This window comes from Sceloporus undulatus, chromosome 4 (assembly GCF_019175285.1).
Source record: "Sceloporus undulatus isolate JIND9_A2432 ecotype Alabama chromosome 4, SceUnd_v1.1, whole genome shotgun sequence".
Classification (NCBI taxonomy): Eukaryota; Metazoa; Chordata; class Lepidosauria; order Squamata; family Phrynosomatidae; genus Sceloporus; species Sceloporus undulatus.
The window spans coordinates 199,328,091-199,348,514 of NC_056525.1; the positions used below are offsets into that span (position 1 = coordinate 199,328,091).

The 20,424-nt window shown below is 39.2% G+C and overlaps 1 protein-coding gene across 1 annotated transcript in view; it reads right to left on the reverse strand.

Moving 5' to 3' along the window:
* Positions 1-1,761: 1,761 nt before the first annotated feature.
* LOC121929349 (transmembrane protein 68-like) overlaps positions 1,762-20,424 on the reverse strand; it is a 33,867-nt gene continuing 15,204 nt past the window's right edge. The window contains exons 5-7 of the mRNA XM_042464836.1: positions 5,790-5,850; positions 4,198-4,337; positions 1,762-1,851 (exon numbers count right to left, since the gene is read on the reverse strand). Coding sequence (XP_042320770.1) covers positions 1,762-1,851; positions 4,198-4,337; positions 5,790-5,850 — 291 coding nt within the window. The remainder of the gene's footprint in view (positions 1,852-4,197; positions 4,338-5,789; positions 5,851-20,424) is intronic.

Sequence of the window (20,424 nt, forward strand, 5' to 3'; positions counted from 1 at the left end):
AGGCCATGGAAGACATGTGACATTTTGTAACATTTGAATTTATTTATAAATACAAAGATTGAACAGCACAGCTTACACATTCCAAACGATGCCCACATCCACTGTCTCACACTGTTCAGAGAAGCTGCCAGCATCCAAAAAAATGCTACGTACTTACAGAGCTCAAATTCAACCTTCCTAACGTCAATCAAATTCTAGTTTATCATTTCTTTTTACAGAGACACATATTTTATTCTTAGATAATAGGGGGAATGTCTACTTTTTCCCTTTTCACTAACGTTAATTCTATGCATGTATAGTCAGAAGGAGGGCCCTTTATTTGTAATGGGATTAAAGTAGGGTGTATTTAGGATCCTTAAAAGAAATGGGACGATATCACACAACGGTTTTTGCAACTCCAATCTGAAGTCACTCTGGGTCCAACCATGCGAATTCACGTTATAACATGATTGATTATCACACGTGATTGCTTTCTATGGGGGGGGGGTCATTCCAAACTGGATCCAAACTCAATCCAAAGTGACTCCTGATTTTTGTGAATTCGGTAACAAGCGAATCCACAAAAATTGTTTCTAAGCTCACTTCAGTTTCAATCCGAATTGGTCTGGTGTGGAATGCAACTTTGCTTCTGTTCTGGTACAACCCTGCAAACCTCCATGATGTAGCACTGCAATTTTAGAAGTTTGCCTTCATTTTCCATTTTCTTGCAGTATTTTCCCTATTACTCAAATGATAGTGTGTCATTCATGACGGCTTCTTGTGGTAAGCTAATAAATATTTTAGTCTTTGCCAGCAATAAAAAAGTGATATAAGTAAATTGCTACCAGAAGTCTCAATGTGCATGACAGAATGTCATAATTAATAATCATTTATTTGTACTACACAAACAATGTGCGTAGCCAGTTTACACATGTCCCTCTCTTAATTTATTTCTATAGCCCCCTTGTACATGACTGGTCCAAGATCATTTAATAACAATAATGACCATGCAGAGATTTGAATTTGGGTCTCCCTAAGCCTTATCTGACACACTCTTACACTACAATACTTCCTATCTCAGCTCTCTTCTTACTATACAAATTATGACAAGGCTGAACCATAGTAGCAGGAAACAATGCAACATTTAATGTGTTTTCTTTGTATATTTTGCAGTTAGATACAACACATTAATTCAACTATCCCCTTAAAAAGTTTGAAACATGACCCTCTAAGAAAATTGTGTGTGTTTGTTCAAAGGAATTCCTAATCCCTAATTCAGTGTTTCTGCCCTATAATTATTGTGCGAATGAAGCTACCTAGATTTAGGGAAATGGAAAATGTTAACTCCACTTTTGTGGCAATTTAGTTAATTCTAAACAAAATATTGCTCAACCATGGGTTTTGTGCAATAATTTATCCTTGTGAAAATACATCACAGGAACAAACCTGCCTATCAAGATTCTTCTGCCAAGCTGGCTCTTGGCCAAGACAAGACAACCTGCAGTAACGGTCCTATTTAGATAAATCTAGTACTGAAACTCTTTATAATGTACACTATAATTTAACAATTGGCCCCAAATGACTTTTAACCTCAAGCAGAGTAGCTAATGCCACTTTCCACTCCCAGTCATATGCATAGTATCCCATGCTGGTCAAGCTACCTGTGACAACTGAGGTGGAATATCCTGTAAGTGTCTCTACCTCTTCCAAGAAGTAAAAATAAGGCAAAAAAAATAAAACAGTGCATAATGATTGGAGGAGTCCATTTCAGTCCTTTTCCTTTTATTTGTGAAATCTGTCCATTAGTGCTTTAAAGATGCTTCCAGGAATTTGCTGGTGCTTTTGAATTAATGATTGGAGTGCAGCCTTAGTCTGAACAAAAAAAGGGAAAGAAGGAGATCAAGCATTTTATTAGTACCATTCTATGAGCATGGAAAATAATCAACTAAAATGAAAGTGAAGCATTTATAAATGAATAATACAATGATTCATATTTAAATCAGCTTCAAGTCTCTGAGGAAAATATGAGATCTGTAAGAGCTATTAAATTTGTCAGTAAAATCTACTAAAGCATATCATATAGCTAAGTTTGATAGTGTGAATAAGCCACATGAAAATTATTTTATGAATAACATGAAAAGTTATTTAAGACAATAATTCAGAATAGTTTTAAGAAATTCTATCATCTCAGCATTTTCTCTAAACAAAATCAGCATCTGAACAATCAAGAGCTGTTGATTCTAAGCTTTAATTAGTATCTCAATAAACTTTGGAGACCTGGACATATTAAAACAAGTTTCTCTCTTCTGTGCCATGTTATTTCCCTTTTTAATTTGAAATGTGCTTCCCAATATAGTCAGTTTCTTTCATTTATCTCAGAAGATGGAGACATCTAGAGTACATGAGAATGGGAGAGTTGTAAATGTCTGTGCCATACAGCTGTGATTATGTAAAGTATTTATTTTAACAAAAAAAATTGAAGGATATAACAGCTGAGGAGAATACATCTTGGAAAAACTGGTGGGCAGTGGCAAATATCCTATTGCTATTTCATGCAGATACCTCTACACAGTGTATCATATTTTTGCTATTCATACAATGAGTACACAAGGCCTGATCTAGAACCAGCATGGGCTCTGCTGGATTAGTGGAATTTTCACACATGTAACTCGTCATATTTGCATCAAATGAAAGAGCAGCTCAGCCCATGCCTAAGGAAGATAATGCACAAGTGAATTTGATTTTTCTGTTGAAATGTACAGGAAGACTATTGTGGGTTCTGGCCCTCTACATATATAGTGAGGTTTAGTACTCAAAACAAAATTGTTGATTGGTGTTCTACAATTCCAAGTAAAATTCCAAACACTGAAATAGACATGATAATAATACAGTAAGTCCTTGATATCTGCTGGAGTTTGGTTCCAGCACCCCTCACCTGCCTCCCATGGATTCCAAAACCTATGGATGTTCAAGTCCCATTATATTTAATGGCACAGTCAAATGATATCCCTTATATAAAATGTCAGAAACAAGACTTGCCTTTTGAATTTTTTAAATTATTATTGTCAACCATGGATGCAGAATCCATGGATATGGAAGGCTGGCTCTATTAGGTTTAATATTGTTGTATGTATAGGTTTTTCCTTTGACATGATTGTCAAGTCATGTCTGTAGCGGGCCAGTGCTCATCTCCGTTATTAATCCAAGGACAATCCCATGGTCATGTGGTCACCATGACTAAATGCCAAGGCACATGGAATGCTGTTACCTTCCCACCTAAGTGGTACCTATTTATCTACTTGCACTTTTACATGCTTTCAAATTGCTAGGTCGGCAGAAACTGGGACTAGTGATGGAGTTCACTCTGTCATGTGGTGCTTGGGTCTTGAACTGCTGACTTGCTGATCTTGCAATCATCAGAGTCAGCATCTTAACCATAGAGCCACCACATTCCCAGTTGTACTGTCAGTATATCTTAAACCTATAAGCAATGCTACATATGCATGCTTCAGAGATCCTCTGAAATGGTACTGTGGACTGTAAGCCTGTTGGGCTGGTTTTGCTGTTGTGTGGGGATCTCCCTGTAATGATGACTTCCCTGTTGTTCACAGATACATTTTAGATTTACAAACAAGTGGACATGTTCATGATCTCTCAAAATGAAGGTAAGGAGAACACTAGTGCTAAGTGATCCCAAGTATGCACTCTTCTTTAAGAATATAAATAGTGTTTTGCTTAAATGGATCACGGTTTTCTGGGTTCACTTTTCTTTGCCAGAATCCTACCAACCATCACTAAGTACTAGAGCTATCTGCCAGAAAACTGATGAGTACTCCATCAAGGGGCCATGACTTGTTCTTCCCACACCTATTATAGGTCTCCCGCATTTTTTAAAAATGTTTTTTTAATTTCTTTGTTGATATAATAATAATAATAATAATAACTGTAACTTTTATCTACAAACAAGGACACTAGAATTCAACTTCCATATGACGTAGTAATATAGTATGAAATGTGGCCATGTTGCATCCTAGATGTATTTAGAAAATATGCAAAACTGTATTCTTTTCTTTTCAAAGATAGTTTGAGTAACAAGCCAAAATGAAAACCAATACTAAAGCCATTTTCCTTTGACAGAAATTCACTTATAAAGTTATTTTTACAATAAGGTAGGGAAATGAAGATGTTTTATATCATTAGCTGATAAACAAAGCATACCTTTGTAGCTAATTCCAAAGCAGTTATATTTGGATCATATGGAATGGGTTCTCCAATATATGTACGAAATTTGACTGGTAATCCACCATATGGAGGAAGGAAAGGTAATCGACTGTATTCATATATCCACCTTGCTAATGCTATACCATTAAAACAAATGAACATGGTCTCAAACTTAATGTCACTTTTGATTCTGTAAAACAAAATGCATTTTATGTGGAAGAAATGAATAACATATTTCTTCTAAACACTAATTGACAACTACAGTGGACCCTTGTTATACTCTGGGGTTTGGTTCCAAGATCCCCTGTGGATAACAAAATCTGTGGATGCTCAAGTCCCATTAAATATAATGACATAGCAAAATATTGTTCCTTATAAAAAATGGAAAATCAAGGTTTGATATTTGAAATCTTTACTTTTTTGAACATTTTGAAATCATGGATGCTTCAATCCGTGTATAAAAAAATCTGTGTATAAGAAGGGCTGACTGTATATTTATTCTGCAATTGCAATACCTTTCAAAGTCAAGAAACAAGAAATGTTTCTTAATACCTCTTTGAGGAATAATTTACACCTCTACCACTACCCTCCTGGATTCCATCTGTCCTAGTTGTTACTGAATGCAATTTTGTGGCTGCTGAATTAATAGAGAAGGCATTTGCCTCTTTGGCTGCTCCTTCTTTGCCTAGGATAAGTAGAAGATAACACAACACCAACAACAAGGGATGAAGAGGATCTATGTTACTTAATTTTGCATCCAAGAGATAGTCTTATCCAAATGTGTCAAATCCTGTCCCCAACAACACCTCAGAATAAAGAATGCATTTAAAGTTAATAAGTGAAAATTAGATTTCCTCATTGACACCACAATTTAACAGTGTCCAGGTCTCTTAGCATCTATGGGAGTTTCTCCTGCCCTCTTGCTAATAATAATAATAATAATAATAATAATAATAATAATAATAAGTTTTATTATTATTATTATTTTTATTTATAAACCACTTTTCCACAGTGATCAAAGTGGTGTACAGATAGAAATTGCAATAACAAAATACTCACACAAATTTCCCAGTTTGTTCACTGGACAGGATCACATTGTATGTGCAAGTAGGAGCTATATGATTAACAGAGCTGCAGACTGGAGAACATAATATTTTTGCCCAATTTCCAACTCAATTATCTAAATCAGGGGTAGGCAACCTGCGGCCCGCGGGCCGGATGTGGCCCAGTGAGGCCTTGGGACTGGCCCCAGGCCGGTCCTGCCGCCGATTGCCGCCTTTGGCCTCTCACGCGCAGGCAATTGTCTATAGACGCCTCAGAAACATGCATTTATATTAACATTTTTTTAAAAATCAGCAAATTTTTTTGCGTGTCCTCCACTTTTTTTAAAAAAAGTGTCCACCATTTGAAAATGTTGTCTTACATTTGTCCCGGTTTATTTATTTATTTAAATATTTCAAAAATTAATTAATTAATTATTTTTTGGCTCCCCCCCCCCCCCCCAGTTGTCTGAGAGACAGCAACCCGGTCCCCAGCTCAAAAAGGTTGCCTACCCCTGATCTAAATTATATACCAGAAGTATGCCTTACTTGTTCGTCCAAAGACCCTAAATCCTTCCCGTACATTTTGTGTATACATCGGAATGATGGGCTAAGGAAGAAGAAAAGACGTAATAGTTTAAAAAGCATTGTTACATTTTATAAACGGTACATTCTATAATTTTAAATAAAGCAGCCAGTTTTATTTCTGTACAGTCTTTTCATGAGAGGGTTGGGACATCAAATCATCATATCCCATTGCTCCCAGGAGCATTTTCCCACATTTTGAGGCTGTGTCAGAACAGCCAACCTTTCTAGTCACTTCAGGTGAACTTACCTTCACAAAAAGCCTGGAGGAAAAGAAATTCAAAAAATGAATTTCAACCATTGTCTTCACTTGGACATTAATGAATATTTTTAAAGTAATGTTCCTACAGTAAGATGGATTTCGGACAGGATTCAAGAACAGTGGACTCAGTTTCCAATAAGCAAGATCCCATACAGACAGGCCAAAATAAAGCTGTTTCGGGTCACTTTGGAGGTATGCTGTTTAAATTACACATGCATCTTAAGAAGCTACAAGCTGAGCCAAAGCTGTGCTCCTGTCCTTAGGACTGGAGCATGGCTTTGGCATGGCTTCCAGACTCTTAGGACACATGCATCATTTAAACAGCATACCTCCAAAGTGACCCGAAGCAGCCTTATTTTGGCCTGTCTGTATGGGGCCCAAGAGAACATCTTAGTGTGATTTAAACAAAATATTTAATTCTAGGAATTGAGACAGAAGGTCCTCCGTCCAGGGTTTATGTCAGAACAGAAAAGTTTCCCCTCCCCCCAGATCATCCAGCCCCCTCCCAGCTACGATCCCAAGCCTTTGATCTGGATCAAAGTGACCTTTCATGGTTCCCCTTTTCTTTCCTGAATTATCATCCAATCACACTTAAAGAAGGAGACATCCCTGGTTTACAGCCTTGGTCCGCTTGCCGGAACAACAGGATAATAAAACCACAAATCTTTCTCTCCTCCAGCCATTTGCCCCCTCCTGTTGTTTCCCAAACTTGGCTTCCTACAGGATTCGTATTCCCCTCTCAATAAACCAGCATAATACTATATCACTATATCATCTTACCATCATATTATCATTACATCCTATCATATCATCATGACAGAGCCATGCATATAGATTTGATACAGGATCAACTTAGAAATGACCATGTGACAAACACATGGCAACTGGAAATGACTGATCTAACCATATATATGCTACATTATTCAATCTTATATCTCATATACAGAGCTGGTGCTGCCAAACCCCATTGCTACAACTTTCCACTTACCCTGCCAAACTAGTTACCCACCTTGGCCCTGCCAGCCAAGAGTTCTTTCTCCCTGTTCCAACCCAAACATTCATCTCATAAGATGACCTTTTCAAGTTGTAACAGTTAAAGAGAACTTCCTTGTGTCCCCTTCAATACCAAAAGCAGATAACAAAAAATGTCACTGTTCTCTTTCCTTGCTTATCACTTTGCCAGATGTGTTCTAAGAAGCAGAAAATGGGATTAAACAGAAGTCAAATATAATGCAATGATGGTGTGCAAGAGATGAAAAACAAAATCAGGATGATTTTGACCTTTTGGGCTTCCACTTTGAGGGTGCATACTACTATGATACAGCCATGCCTATGGGTTGTTTGATATCAGGCCATATATTTGATTAGGACTTTCCTCAAGCTGTGTACAGTCAAGAAATCACACAAATCCTGTAATTATGCATTATCTTGATAATTTTTGTTTGCAGGTGGGCCCTCTTCTTTGGTGTGTGATGATACCCTCCAGGCCTTTCAGGACTTGCTGTGCAACTTTGCACATGAGAAGATAAAGGGTCCCTCCCCTAAACCCCCTTTTCCTGGGCATCTTTTTCAGACTTCCCCATGTAAAGCAAATTCTGCCTATGCTCAAGCCCCATTTAAATGAATGGGGCTCATGCACATGGTGGCGCGGTGGTACGTGTGCCACAGGCACACGCCCCATTAGTCCCTATGGGACGCGACACCCCTTCTCCCTGAGTGGCTTTTAGCATATGATGAAGGCTACATAAAGTGCACTCACGTATGATGTGGGCGCACTGTACAATACAATGTGGGGGGGGGGAGGTCCTGCTCTCAATTACCATATACTAAGAAAATTAGGGAAGGTTTGGGAGTCTGGTGCAATTTGCTCCATAATTACAATGTAGTATCATTTTGGAGGTACACCTAACTTTTGTGGGCTGAGCTATAGGTCCATTCTGATGGAGCAGGTGCACATGGCTTTGGCCTTTACTGGCAGGGGCAGTGATGTGCTGAACCTTTGCCCCTGGGCTGTATAAACAGCAGTATGACTAGGCATTTGACAGTCATAGAACTGTTCCCAATTGATGTAGCTGTTCACAGCTGGGTGGAAAACATTGCTAACAGGTCGGACCTGTTCTGCTGTGACAATGCTGCATTGGTCCAGGTTCTGGTAGTCCTGGTAGTTGATTCCCAAAGTTCTTGGTCTTCTAGGGTTATGGGTCTAGTCAGATGCCTGTTCCTCCCATGTCTGAATAACAACATCCTATTCCAATCCCATCATATTCCTAGGATCCAGAACCCCTTGGCAGATTCTCTTCCTATTTTCAGTTTGACAAGCTCCATGAGCTGGCTCCGAAATTCTCCCCACAGCCTTTGGAGATACTAGCACATCTATGGAACCCTGGCAGACAGAGGTATGCCATCCTCCTATCTTTAGCCCATTTGGCTCATATGGCTTATCAACTCAGTCTGTGTGTCATCAGAAGTTTTCTGTCAAAAGTGGGTGAGTCTAACAGCTGGCCAGTGTGGGTTGTGCATGCTTTGCTCCCAATAGTAACTTTCCTCAAGGTTGCTGCCTTGATGCTACAACCTTTTTCATTTTAATTGGCATTTTTTTTTCCTGGATGACCTCCTCAAGAAAATCTGCAGCTCCCGTTCTGATCTTTCCTCAGAAGCTGAGCTCCAAAGTTTGAGACAGCAGTTACATAGAGCTAGTGGCTGCTAATTCTGCTTTCAAGCAAGTCATTGACTCAGCAGAAACCCCACCCCTTTAGACCATGTGCTCAGGGTACATGCTATGTAAAGACATGTCATGTAAAGAGAAATAATTTCCTTAATTAGCTATTTCTTTTTATTTAAGATCATCTTTGATACTAATTCCAAGCAGCCAGCCTTCACACATGTCCAAGAGATATAAGAGCAACTGATTCTTGAAGAGCTATTTGATAGTAGTATAAATGCTAATGGGTTCCCAAAAGGCTTCCAGAAAGGTAGATATTTCTTCCCAAATGAGCGCTGACATTTCATGCCCAACCATGTATGCAAAGCCTGTTCTGCTAGTTCTTGTTTTACCTGTCCTTGATCTTGGTCTGAGATATTTGCTCTCTTAGGGAAGCTCTGATATTCCTGACAGATTAAGCTGTTCAATGGTATATCATTCACAGTTCCTCAAAAAGAATGTAAAAAATTAATTATTGTATGTTATAGAACAATGACCTTATGTTTATCTCAGTGTTACTATGCATGGTTCCATTTGTTTTAAAATATTGGAGTCTAATTTTATTCTTCCGCACTATACAAAGCATTTTCCCCTTTCTTTTCCCTTCCTCCTTGTCCCTCCCTTCTCTGGTACCAAGATCAGACTTGCATGAATTGCTCACAACAAAGTAATTGCCTGATGTCTCTCTCTTGCAGCAACGCCTTGTAAATCAAAGTGTATGATATGACATCATATTGAGAATTTCCCCATCCTGCAAGTTGGCAGTCAATGAAGCAAAGAGAATGGAAACTTACAGTGTGAACACATCACATTATCTATTTTGCTTTACTAGACTGTATTTAAGGTGAAAGAGCTTAAGCATTAGACAGCCATTCATCTTAATTACATCTTGAATGCCAAATTTGACAGAGAGTTGAGACATACATTAAAAAATGATAGCAAAGGCACATATAGTGTTATTAGAGGCTCTGTACATGCGAGTTTAAACACTTGATTGGCACAGATCTAATTTAAGAGTATGGATGTAATTCGCTAATTTTCTTTCTGAAGGAAGCTGTGAGTAATTTATCAGCTTTCTTCTGGGTGCAAGGAAATCTTTGAAAACTGTACAGTTTGCAAAAACTGTTTGCAACTTGTGACTTCTGCACAAAATTCACACATGGCTATTTTGTACAGAAAACAGTAGTTTTTAAACAAACTTGTGCGAATTTTGGTTAGAATAAGCCAAAATTGCACAGATTCTCCTCAGCATTTGTTTACAGTCAAGAAACAAGTTTTCTGACCATTTGACCATTTAAAAATATTTTTGAACTTTCTTTCCATCCCAATTTAGGAGAGTATAAGACACTTATTTGGGTGCAGGGTCTTTCTCTTGCAAATATAAGTCTTCTGATCTTTTGGATGGTGTTAATCCAGATGGTGTTTTCATTGTCTGAAGGGGAGAAGAATTGATCTCAGTCCACTTCTTTCCTTCCCATTCAGTCGTATATGCTCTATGAAAACCTCCTTGGGATCATTAGCGGAACCTTCAGAATAGTGTGTGTGGGTTTTGATGTTATGTGTATCAATTAAGATCAAAGCCCTGCTCTGGAGTGTGAAGAGAACACAACTCAGGGTGTGTTCTCATTAGAGGAGGAACAATTAGGTCAAGAATTTCTACTATGCATGAAGTACATACATTTCTTTTCTTTCCTCACACTGTAAACAACAATTTAAAGGCCACAGGACATAATGACGATGATATTTTGACATACAACTGAGCACTAAACTACAGATGTTAATGGTGGATAGTGAAGACAGTGAATAAAAAGAAAATCAGTTTGTTTGAGAAGAGTACTGAGGATACTATGGACAGCCAAAAAAAAAAAAAAGACAAATGAATGGATCCATGAACAGATAAAGCCTCAAAATCTCCTTGAAGCCAAGATGTCAAAACTGAGACTGTCGTACTCATTAGAAAAGGCAATAATGCTAGAAAAGGTAGAGGACAGTTTTAAAAAAGAGGAACACTGCATGCTAGGTAGATAGACTCAATTAGGGAAGTAACAGGTCTAAATTTGCAAGACCTGAGCAGAGCAGTGGAGGACAGTTTTGATTTTTTTTTTTTGAGATGTCTCATCAACAGGGTTGCCATGAGTCAGTCAACTTGAGGGCAGTTACAAACAACAACATATCATCTTTGCTTTTCTAAAAAACAACAGCAACCCACAGAACTCACAGACTAACTCTGAAACACAATTTACATTGGAACCTGAGCAAACGTGCAGCCCTACTTTAGAGTGTCATTCCAATGGAAGTGTCATTTCCAACTGAAATCAAGATATACTATATCCACAGCATTCCCTTCATCTACCAAGCTGGTAATTTTATCAAAGAAAGAGATTAGATTTGTCTGGCATGACTTGTTTCTCTGAAACCCATGTTGAGTTTTTGTGATTATGGAATTGCCATCTAGATGTTCACAAACTCTTTGTTTAATTATCTGCTCCAGAATCTTTCCTGGTATTGATGTCAGACTAACTGGACGATAATTGTTGGGATCCTCTTTTTTCCCCTTTTTGAAGATGGGGACAACGTTTGCCCTCCGCCAGTCGGCTGGGATCATGATCGGGGCAAGTTCAGGGGAGGGATTTAGGTCAGAAGGAGGGCAGTGGGCACAATATTCCCTCCCCTTCATGGGAGTGAAGGAGGAGGAAGGAGCTGGGGGAAAGAAGGGATACCAGGCAATCGGGGTGACTGACAGAGCCAAGGAGCCAGAGGAAGGATGCAAAGGGCAATCAGGGTGCTTGAGAAAGGGTCAAGTTCAGGGTAGGTCAGAGAGAGGGCACAGAACCGAACAAGACTCCCTCTTGCACCAGGCAGCTCTCTTTTTATTTTTTATTTCTTATACAATCTATGCACATAGTTCTACAGGTAGATACATATATAGATAGAATGTGTCTGCTTGTGCTACTTTCCCTTTCATTTGCTTGCTTCCAGCAGCATGCACTTTGTAAAAGACTTTGTAAAAGTGTGAATGCTACAAATGTTTCTCTCTCAATTTGGCAAATTGATACAGAATGCTTTTGCTACTGTCTGTAAGGAACTGGGCTGGCTGAGGGAAAGCAAAGGATGCAGAAATGGTATTCCGAGGTGAGGAATTTATTATTATTATTATTATTATTATTATTATTATTATTATTATATGTGTTGATGAATCAATCAATCAATCAAAGCTTTTATTACAGTCAACAGATCTCCAGGCAATATAAAAATTAAAAATAAGACAAAACAACCACAACCAGTTTTAACACAACAATAACATATTAAGAATAAATATGCAGTCTCTGTGCAATTAAATATAACAAGCTTGTAGCTTTTCATCTTATTAATCAGTTAAGAACATAAGCAGACCTTGTTATGTGAAAGAGATACTGCTCTTTCTCGTGGTTCAGTGCACTATAAAAATAGGCTGGGTCAAGAGGGGGTGTTTACTGTTAGCTACTGACACCAGTTATTGATTCTTGCTGTAGTAGTTATTATAGCCCTACGGGTCTTAATTGCTGCAAAACAAAATTTTGCCACCTCTTCTGTAACCTTTTTATCAGTGTCCTTTAATAGATATCTTGTATACCAACCCTGAGATCTTCCCTGAAATTTGTCTAATAAGGGTTTTATTAGTCTCAGTCTGTCATCCCTGTAAAAAGTACATATAAGAAGGATATGTGATATGGATTCTACAGACCCTTCTCCACATAGGCACAGACGATCTTTGTACTCAACATGTTGGAAATGGCCTTCCAATACCGCAGATGGAAATGCATTAAATCTCACTTTAGTAAATGCCAAGCAATATTTGGGAATTGTGAGATTTTTTAAGTAGTTTGCACCACCCTTTAGACTAAATTCCACACCTAGATTTGTGGGAGAGCAAGTTGTGTTGGCAATTGATAATGAATGCTGGGTATCAATATCTCTGATCCTCTGTATGAGGATTTTTCTTGCCGTTGTCCAATTTAACGTGCATATGAAGCACTAGGGTGGCAAGGAGGAAGGATGCAAATGCATTAGATTGCATTTTGGGATTGAAAATGGAGGCAGGGGAGATCCATAATCTGTAGTGACCCAAATACACACACCACACACACACACCTGGAGGTTTTTAAATTTGACAGCATCTGCGCATACTGGCACCTGTTTTTTTTTTTTTGTTTTTTTTTAAAGGAGGGGGGAAGCACACATCCGGTGGCCCAATTGCTGTAGGAAACATCACCTCAACAAAAGCAGAAATAAATTTGACTGACAGCAAAGGAGCCTTTTTTAAAACCAGTTTGGCAAATGAGAACTCTCCTCAGAGCTGCATGGTATTCAGGGTTAAATTACCCTGAGGTAAATAGTGGGCACTTGCTTCCGGAGGTATTCGGGGGGGGGGGGGGATACGGATCTATCCCGTTCCATCCAGCGCAAATAGGTGAGTCTGAATGGGGCCTAAAACTGGATTATTTCTGCAGTGTGTTTTGGACCAATTTGAAAGAATTCTTTAATATTTCACCATGCAAATAGTAGATATGTTCAAGCTCATTAAATCAATCCAGAAATATGAAAATAAAGGAGATGTTAAGGAGACAATATATAGATGGAGATGTTGCTAAACTAAAATATGAAAATGTCTAATATACACAATGATAAAAGTATAAAAACATGTGAATGATACTACAGGAGCAATAATAATAATAATAATAATAATAATAATAATAATAATAGAGAATTAACATACAATGGTATATTGATATAAATGTTGAAATCAACATTTCAAATACTGCTAAAATTTCTTGCCTCCTAGAATTCCTCCAGCTAACCTAGTGAAAAGCAAACTAAATTATATTTCTTTCAGCTGGATATTACTTTAGCATTCAGATCAAGAGAAAGTGATAGCTTCAGGTCCAAAGCAGAAGTACAAGAAATAAGCATGCAGTGCTTTTAACTGTACGCTGTTAAAACATTTTTTAATTATACTATTTTAATTATATTGCTTTTATTATTTCAGACATGTGTTAAATTGTTATTGGCAGTTTAATTAACATTTGTGAGAGACAATTTAATTACATCTTCATGTTAATTGTTTATAGACTTTAATTCTATTCTATTTGATGTCATTTACAGTTGCATTTAAATCTGGGTTTGAGAATAAAGGTAGGATATAAATGAGAATAAGGAAGACAGATGAAATTGTAGAAATTAATCCAGGTTAAAATAAAAATAAAAATAAAAATATTAAAATCTAGACAAAATAAGGATATTTTTAAATGCTTAAAACAGTAACAAAGAAACTTATAAAAATAAACATAATGTCCAAAAGGTAATAAATCAGTAATTTTTTACGTAAAAAATAAAAGAAAATATGGGGGGGGGGATAAATTCTTAAAAATTTGGGCCAGTATTTTACATCAGCTATTTAGTAAAGTAGAAGTAACCTGTCCTTGCCAGTACCCCCACCAAAAAAACCCTAATGGAAACACTGGCCCATTACAAACGGGCAGGAAAGTACGTGTTCAGCACGTACTAGGGTTAGAAAGGGGTGTCTCTTCCAGATGCCCCTAACCCTAGTACGGACTGAGTCCATATGAAATGGCGGCGGCCGTTCCACACGGCCGCCGCCATCTTGACGTAGTGGATGCGCTGCGTCCGCATGTCACGCCCTGGAAATTACGCCACGAGTGCACGCTTCAGCACTTGCGGCATCTCTTCCAGGGAGCAGGAAGGAGCAGAATTTTCGTGCTCCTTCTTTGCACCATCCGGGAACCACGCTGTTTGGCTGCTGCGGTTCCTGGATGCTGCAACCGGCGGCGGCAGCAGACTGCCGCTTTTCGGTGGTCTGTAACCCGCCACCATTAATCTGCTCTCAGTTCACTGATAGAATGGACCTTCTTCCCATTCAGCTGCTTCTCAGTGAAGTAAATTGGGGAAAGGGGAGTTACGATCATAGCATATCACAGTTTGACTATGCAGAAACAGTCAATATGAAAGTTACCTAGATTTACTCATTCATAATGATTCCATATTCACAGTCACTCTTTACAATTGTGACATTGCCATGATCATAACTACGAGCATTGCTGAGGTTGGTTTCACCCAGTGCAGAGGATGCTGGTGAACTGTTTGCTCTTTCCCCAGGCCAGCCACCTGCTCAGACAACTGATGAAGACGGTGGTGCTGTGGCCTTGAATATGGCCATTCAGAGTCCTGTGTGGCTGCTCTCTGGCATATCATCTGATTCAGTCTGCACATCTCTAGTGATGCCTCTGATCATCAGTCATCCCTACCCCACAAGGTACTTTACTGGGCATCATCTTCATGGGGAGAATGGTGGTCCATTGTTCTAGTGATCAGAGCATGGGTGAATGGTGTTTTTCTCAGGGGTCATTGTCAATGGCAGCATGAATCACTTTGTGATTCACTCCTGCCCCGGTTTGGAAAGCCTTTTCAAAATACCCCTAGTTCTCATTATGAAAGGATTTTTCCCCTTACCCTGTGTGATTGGGGTTTTTTGAGGCGACTATGGTTCCCACTGGCAGCACTGTTGTAAACTCCCCGGTCAATCATCTGACATAAGCCTGGCTTGGAAATTGGGGGGGGGGGGGGTGGGGGGTGAGAGAGTGTGTTCTGAGGCTGAGAGAGTGTGACAAGGAGGATAGCGATGGAGCAAGGCAAGATGGGGGGCGGAGAAGAGGAGTAGGATGAGACGGAGGCAAGGCTGGGGAGCATGGGGCCAGGGAAGGGGACATCACCAAGCTGGAAAGGGAGAAGAGGAGGAGGAGGAGGATGGAAATGGAGGGCACCAGGACCGAGGGAGACTTGTGAGAAGGAGGACAGGGCATGTTTTTCTTTCTTTCTTTCTTTCTTTCTTTCTTTCTTTCTTGTAAATACAGTTAAGCGCTTGAGAGACAGAGTGGTTTAGCACCTTTGTAAGTAGTAACTAAACCATTCTGTTGCTTCGTTGCTTCATTTTATCTATTTATTTTTTTAAAAAAGGAACCAAACATCACACCAACAATGACAAGACAGCACTGGGGGGGGGGGGGGACACCCCCTAAAAAATGCGGAGGGATGTTAAACACCCCTCTGCCTTTAGTCCCTCCCCTCCAGAATACTGTGATCCCGATCTTTTGTTCCCACTTGCTTGACAAGCTTTGGAATGACATTTTTTCAAAAGAACCTCTTTTAAGCTGGTGTCTGGAAAATCCAGTTCTGTTGCCTTTGCCTCGCTTCATCATGACAGATTTGATCACATTGAAACATAGTTTCAAATGGGAACTAGGGTAATTTAATTTGCTCAGCAATCTTTTTACAATGGAAATGTAGGGTCAGTTTTGAGGGCGGTTGGTCCAGGAGAGTGCGGTGGTGGTGGTATGTGCCATACACTGTAAATCATTTCTGACTTTTGGCAACCCTAAGGCGAACTTATCATAGGGGTTTCTTTGCAGAATTTGTTCAAAAGAGGTTTGCCATTGCCTTCCCCTTAGGCTGTGAGCATGTGACTTGTCCAAGGTCACCCAGTGGGTTTCCGTGGCCAAGCAGGGAATCAAAACCTGGTCTCCAAGTCATAGTCCAATGCTTAAATAACTATGGTGCTGCACAGACCAGCGTTTAACACTGGCTTCATTGCAGAGTGGGGGGTGTGGCAGCTGCATGATGCATGCCCCAACTCCACCCTGAAGCCACTATCACTCTGCCTGCTCCTTTGGTGTCGAGTTCAGATGACACACACCAAAAGGAGCACCAGAAAGTGTCACTGCAGCGGCAAAGGCACCCTTTTTCCGGCTCCAAAAGGAGCGGCATTTTGCCACTTCTTTTGGGGCCTGAAAAATGCCAGATTGGGGCTGTGGCGTGCAGTTGCATCAACCCCAAATGGGTGAGGAAGAAGGTGTTGGGATGCCACTCCAAAGGAGTGGTCTGTTTAGCCCCTATGTTACACTGGTTACTTAGTGAAATAGACTTAACTAAATAGATCATTTGAAATACTGGCCTATGATTTTTGATATTAAGAAGTTATCTTCTTTATATGCAGAACAGACCAAAAGTTACCAAAAATGTGTGAAAAGCCAAAAGGGTGTGTACAGTCGGCCCCTCCTTTTTGCGGTGGATCTGTTCTGGACCTCTCTGTGAAAATGGAGCTTTGCTTATATTCAGGCCTCATTGGCTTGAATATAGGTATGTTACTGCGTGCACATGTTCCTTGGACACACGCCCCTATTGTTTCCCCCTCCGTTCGCCCCCACACATAGGCAAGAAACACAAGGCTCAAGACTGCAAGAACAGAGGGAGGATTGTAATTAACTCAAAAGAATTGACTTCAGAATTTTGATTCATCCAGTTTAAGGGACAGGTCCCATTAAAAGAAGAAAACAAAGAAATGTGTAAAGAATTTGGATCCAGCAGTCAACATTCATGTCTGAAGATTGGCTTGTGTAGGATTCTTGTAAATTGGTTATTAGTATTGGGTTGGGATAGGCCCAATTTGTAAAAGGTTTTCTTTGTCAATTTTTTAAAATCTTTATAGGGTGTTCTATTCTTGTGGTTTAAATTAATAGATACACATATCAAATATTGAGCATTATGATTTAACATATGGCATCTAGTCCTTAATATTTTAAGAACAGTTATCCAAGCATTTGCACTTAATGTACTGTGGCTGGAACATGGCAGAAGACTACTATGTTGTTTTGCATTCCTATAATAATACTTTATAAGCATACACTATTACATTTATTACCTCATCATTTGCTTTATTATTGAACATTTTGCTTTAGCTGCCATGCTTTAATGAGTATTCCTATTATTTTAATTTAATTCCTATTGTTTTATTAATTTCAAAGTTTTATAAGCATTTATTGCTTTCAATTACCTTGTCTTATTTCAGTAAAAAATCAAGTAATTTAGTTTTGGTTTTAACACACCCTCTTCATAAATATCCTGGAGCAAAATAAAATGACATGTAACTTAACTATTTCCTCTGCATTCTTTTTCTGTTTTGGCCCTCATTGTTTACAGTGCTGGCATGACACTTTTGACATTCTTCTCCCAGAAATCTTCTCTTGGAAGATTCCTAGCAGGGCCCTACCAAACTGCCCAACTGTTTCAATAAATGTCAGGGCATTCTCTTTCAGGATTTCATGCCTTGAAATGGTTGTTCCCATTCCCACGTCCACTTGGTCCCTGAATATACTAGGCTTTTGGGAACCAGAAATATAATGAGTAAATAAAAAATACAGTGGACAAACTAACAATATAAACTTGTGACACTTACTTCTGGGACAGAAAAAAGTCTTGTCCTCCAGTGGGAATAAAACAATACAGTTAGTACTGAAAATTTCTTTCTCTCTTGGCTTTCTCCATTCACTCTCTCTCCTTACTCACCCATCTCCTTACCCACTCCTTTTGATTGTACAGTTAAGGTAAAATAGGTACAGAAGAGACTGGGCTTGTTAGATATCTGATCATTAAAACTGCATATGCAATAAATTGTGTTTGAATAACTAGGTCCTGCATGCAGAGCCTGTGCTCTACCAACATGTACAACCTGACTGGGAATGGAGATGCAGAAAGGATGTACACTCATCCCTCTGTATTTGCAGCTTTGATATTTGCAGATTTCATTATTCACAGATTTGATTAATATGTTCTCCCTAGGAATATCTAGGTCTTCCAGTGCAATTCTATAGTCAACTTTAACTAAAAGTTGCACTAAAAGACCTAGAGATTCCTAGAGAGAATAGTCTACTAGGCATTTGTAGCTTGTGATTTTTTCATATTCACAGGGGTCTTGTGCCCCTAACCCTAGTGAATATGGAGCGATAAGTGTAGATTCAGTTTTCCAGAATATGTTCAGTGTATGTTGCTAGATATAAGTATAGTGGTTTGAGTGTTGGATAGGACTATGGGAGAGCAAGGTTTGAATACCAGCTCAGCTATGGAAACCCATTTAGGCATGTCACATTCTCTCTGCCTTAGAAGAAAGCAATAGCAAACTCCCTCTGAATAAATATTGTCAAGAGAACCCAGTGATAGGATCACCATAAGTCAGAGGCAACCTGAACAGACATAACAACAATCACATGCTCAGAGACTTTTCATATGAAGAATTATCCAACAAATTTACTGACCAATCTTTGAAAACATCTACTTATTGTTGCACTTGTGGAGATCAGTGCCCCCTCACTGAAATAAACAAATCCTATTAACCTTAACAAACAAGACCTTTAAAGTGTGTGTGAAGTGTATATGTTGGTTAAGGTGGGAAAAAGAGAGGCAGACGAGTGACAGACTGAACTGAAGAGGTTGCAAGGTGAAATTTCATGCTTTGGAACAGCCCTCCTCAATATGGCAGTTCCTAGACATGCAGGGCTCTCATCATTCCTAGGCTAAAGTCCTGTTATGGGGTTTGTAGTACATTTGGGAGGAAATTTCAGGTTAGAAGCAGTCAAATTGATGAAAAGAAACCTTTTATGGGAGCCAGTGATACAGTGTTTTTCCCTATGTTTAACAGTGACAACTTCTGAGCCATTGTCTGTAAATCTGATGATCTAGTCTCACTTTAACATTAAACTGAGGAGCTGATTAACAGTAAGATGATGATGAGTTGTTTAATAATAAGTTGATCAATTAAATGATCTCAGCTATCAGTCTTTATGCTAGTAAATTAATTTTCCAGATTATCACAGTTAACATAATTGAATTAATTTTCAAACCTTATATTCCAGATTCTGCCCACTCCTGATGCATGTGGTTCTCTGTTTACTGTCTCATATGAACTGAAGCACTGCTTAAAGCAGGGCTAAGTAAAGTGCAGGAGTAGGTCATCACAAACCTCACCATTCCTTTGACACTCCTCTGTGCCTCTCACACAATGTGCACACAAGCCATTTTGCCAGCTCCCTCACAACTTATTTAAGGCCCGGAGAAATCTTTTTTCAATACCAGAATTGGCTTCTAGGCACTTAGGGAAGCAGGTTTTAAAAAGGCCTTCTTCAAACCCATAATAGCTCAGGGGATGAAAATGTAGCCAAATTGTTACACTGCTCCCCCTAGATGTTACAAGGAGCCTTTGAAGTTAAAAGTGGTGTTGTGATGCGAGGGAAGTTAGAAAGGAGTACAGGCAGCCTTAGGAATCAATGGAAGCTGATTTAAAGTATTCATTGACAAGCCTTTTTACACCCAGACCCAAGTCAAGAGAATTTCCACTTGCTTACTAAACAACCTGTTGTTAATTAACTAGTTCTTAATTATGGTTTCCTTCCATTCTGTTCCATAGCTCTTGAAGGGTACCCCCACCCACAATAAGCCAGGGACCACACTATCACCCTGGTTCCATTAGGGAACCCAATGTCTTATGCTCGAGTGCTCTTGGAAATTGCTCACTTAGAAAGTACCAATTGTGGAAGAAATTGTTAATATAAATATAAATATATACTATAAATTGTTATAAATTATAAATTATCCCTTCAGCCACCATCTTGAGGGAGAGAGAGGCAGGCTAGCACCATCAGGCCTGCCTGGAAGAAGACAAGCCCTCCCTTCATCCTCCATCTTGAGGGAGAGAGAGGCAGGCTAGCACCACCAGGCCTGCCTGGAAGAAGACAAGCCCTCCCTTCATCCTC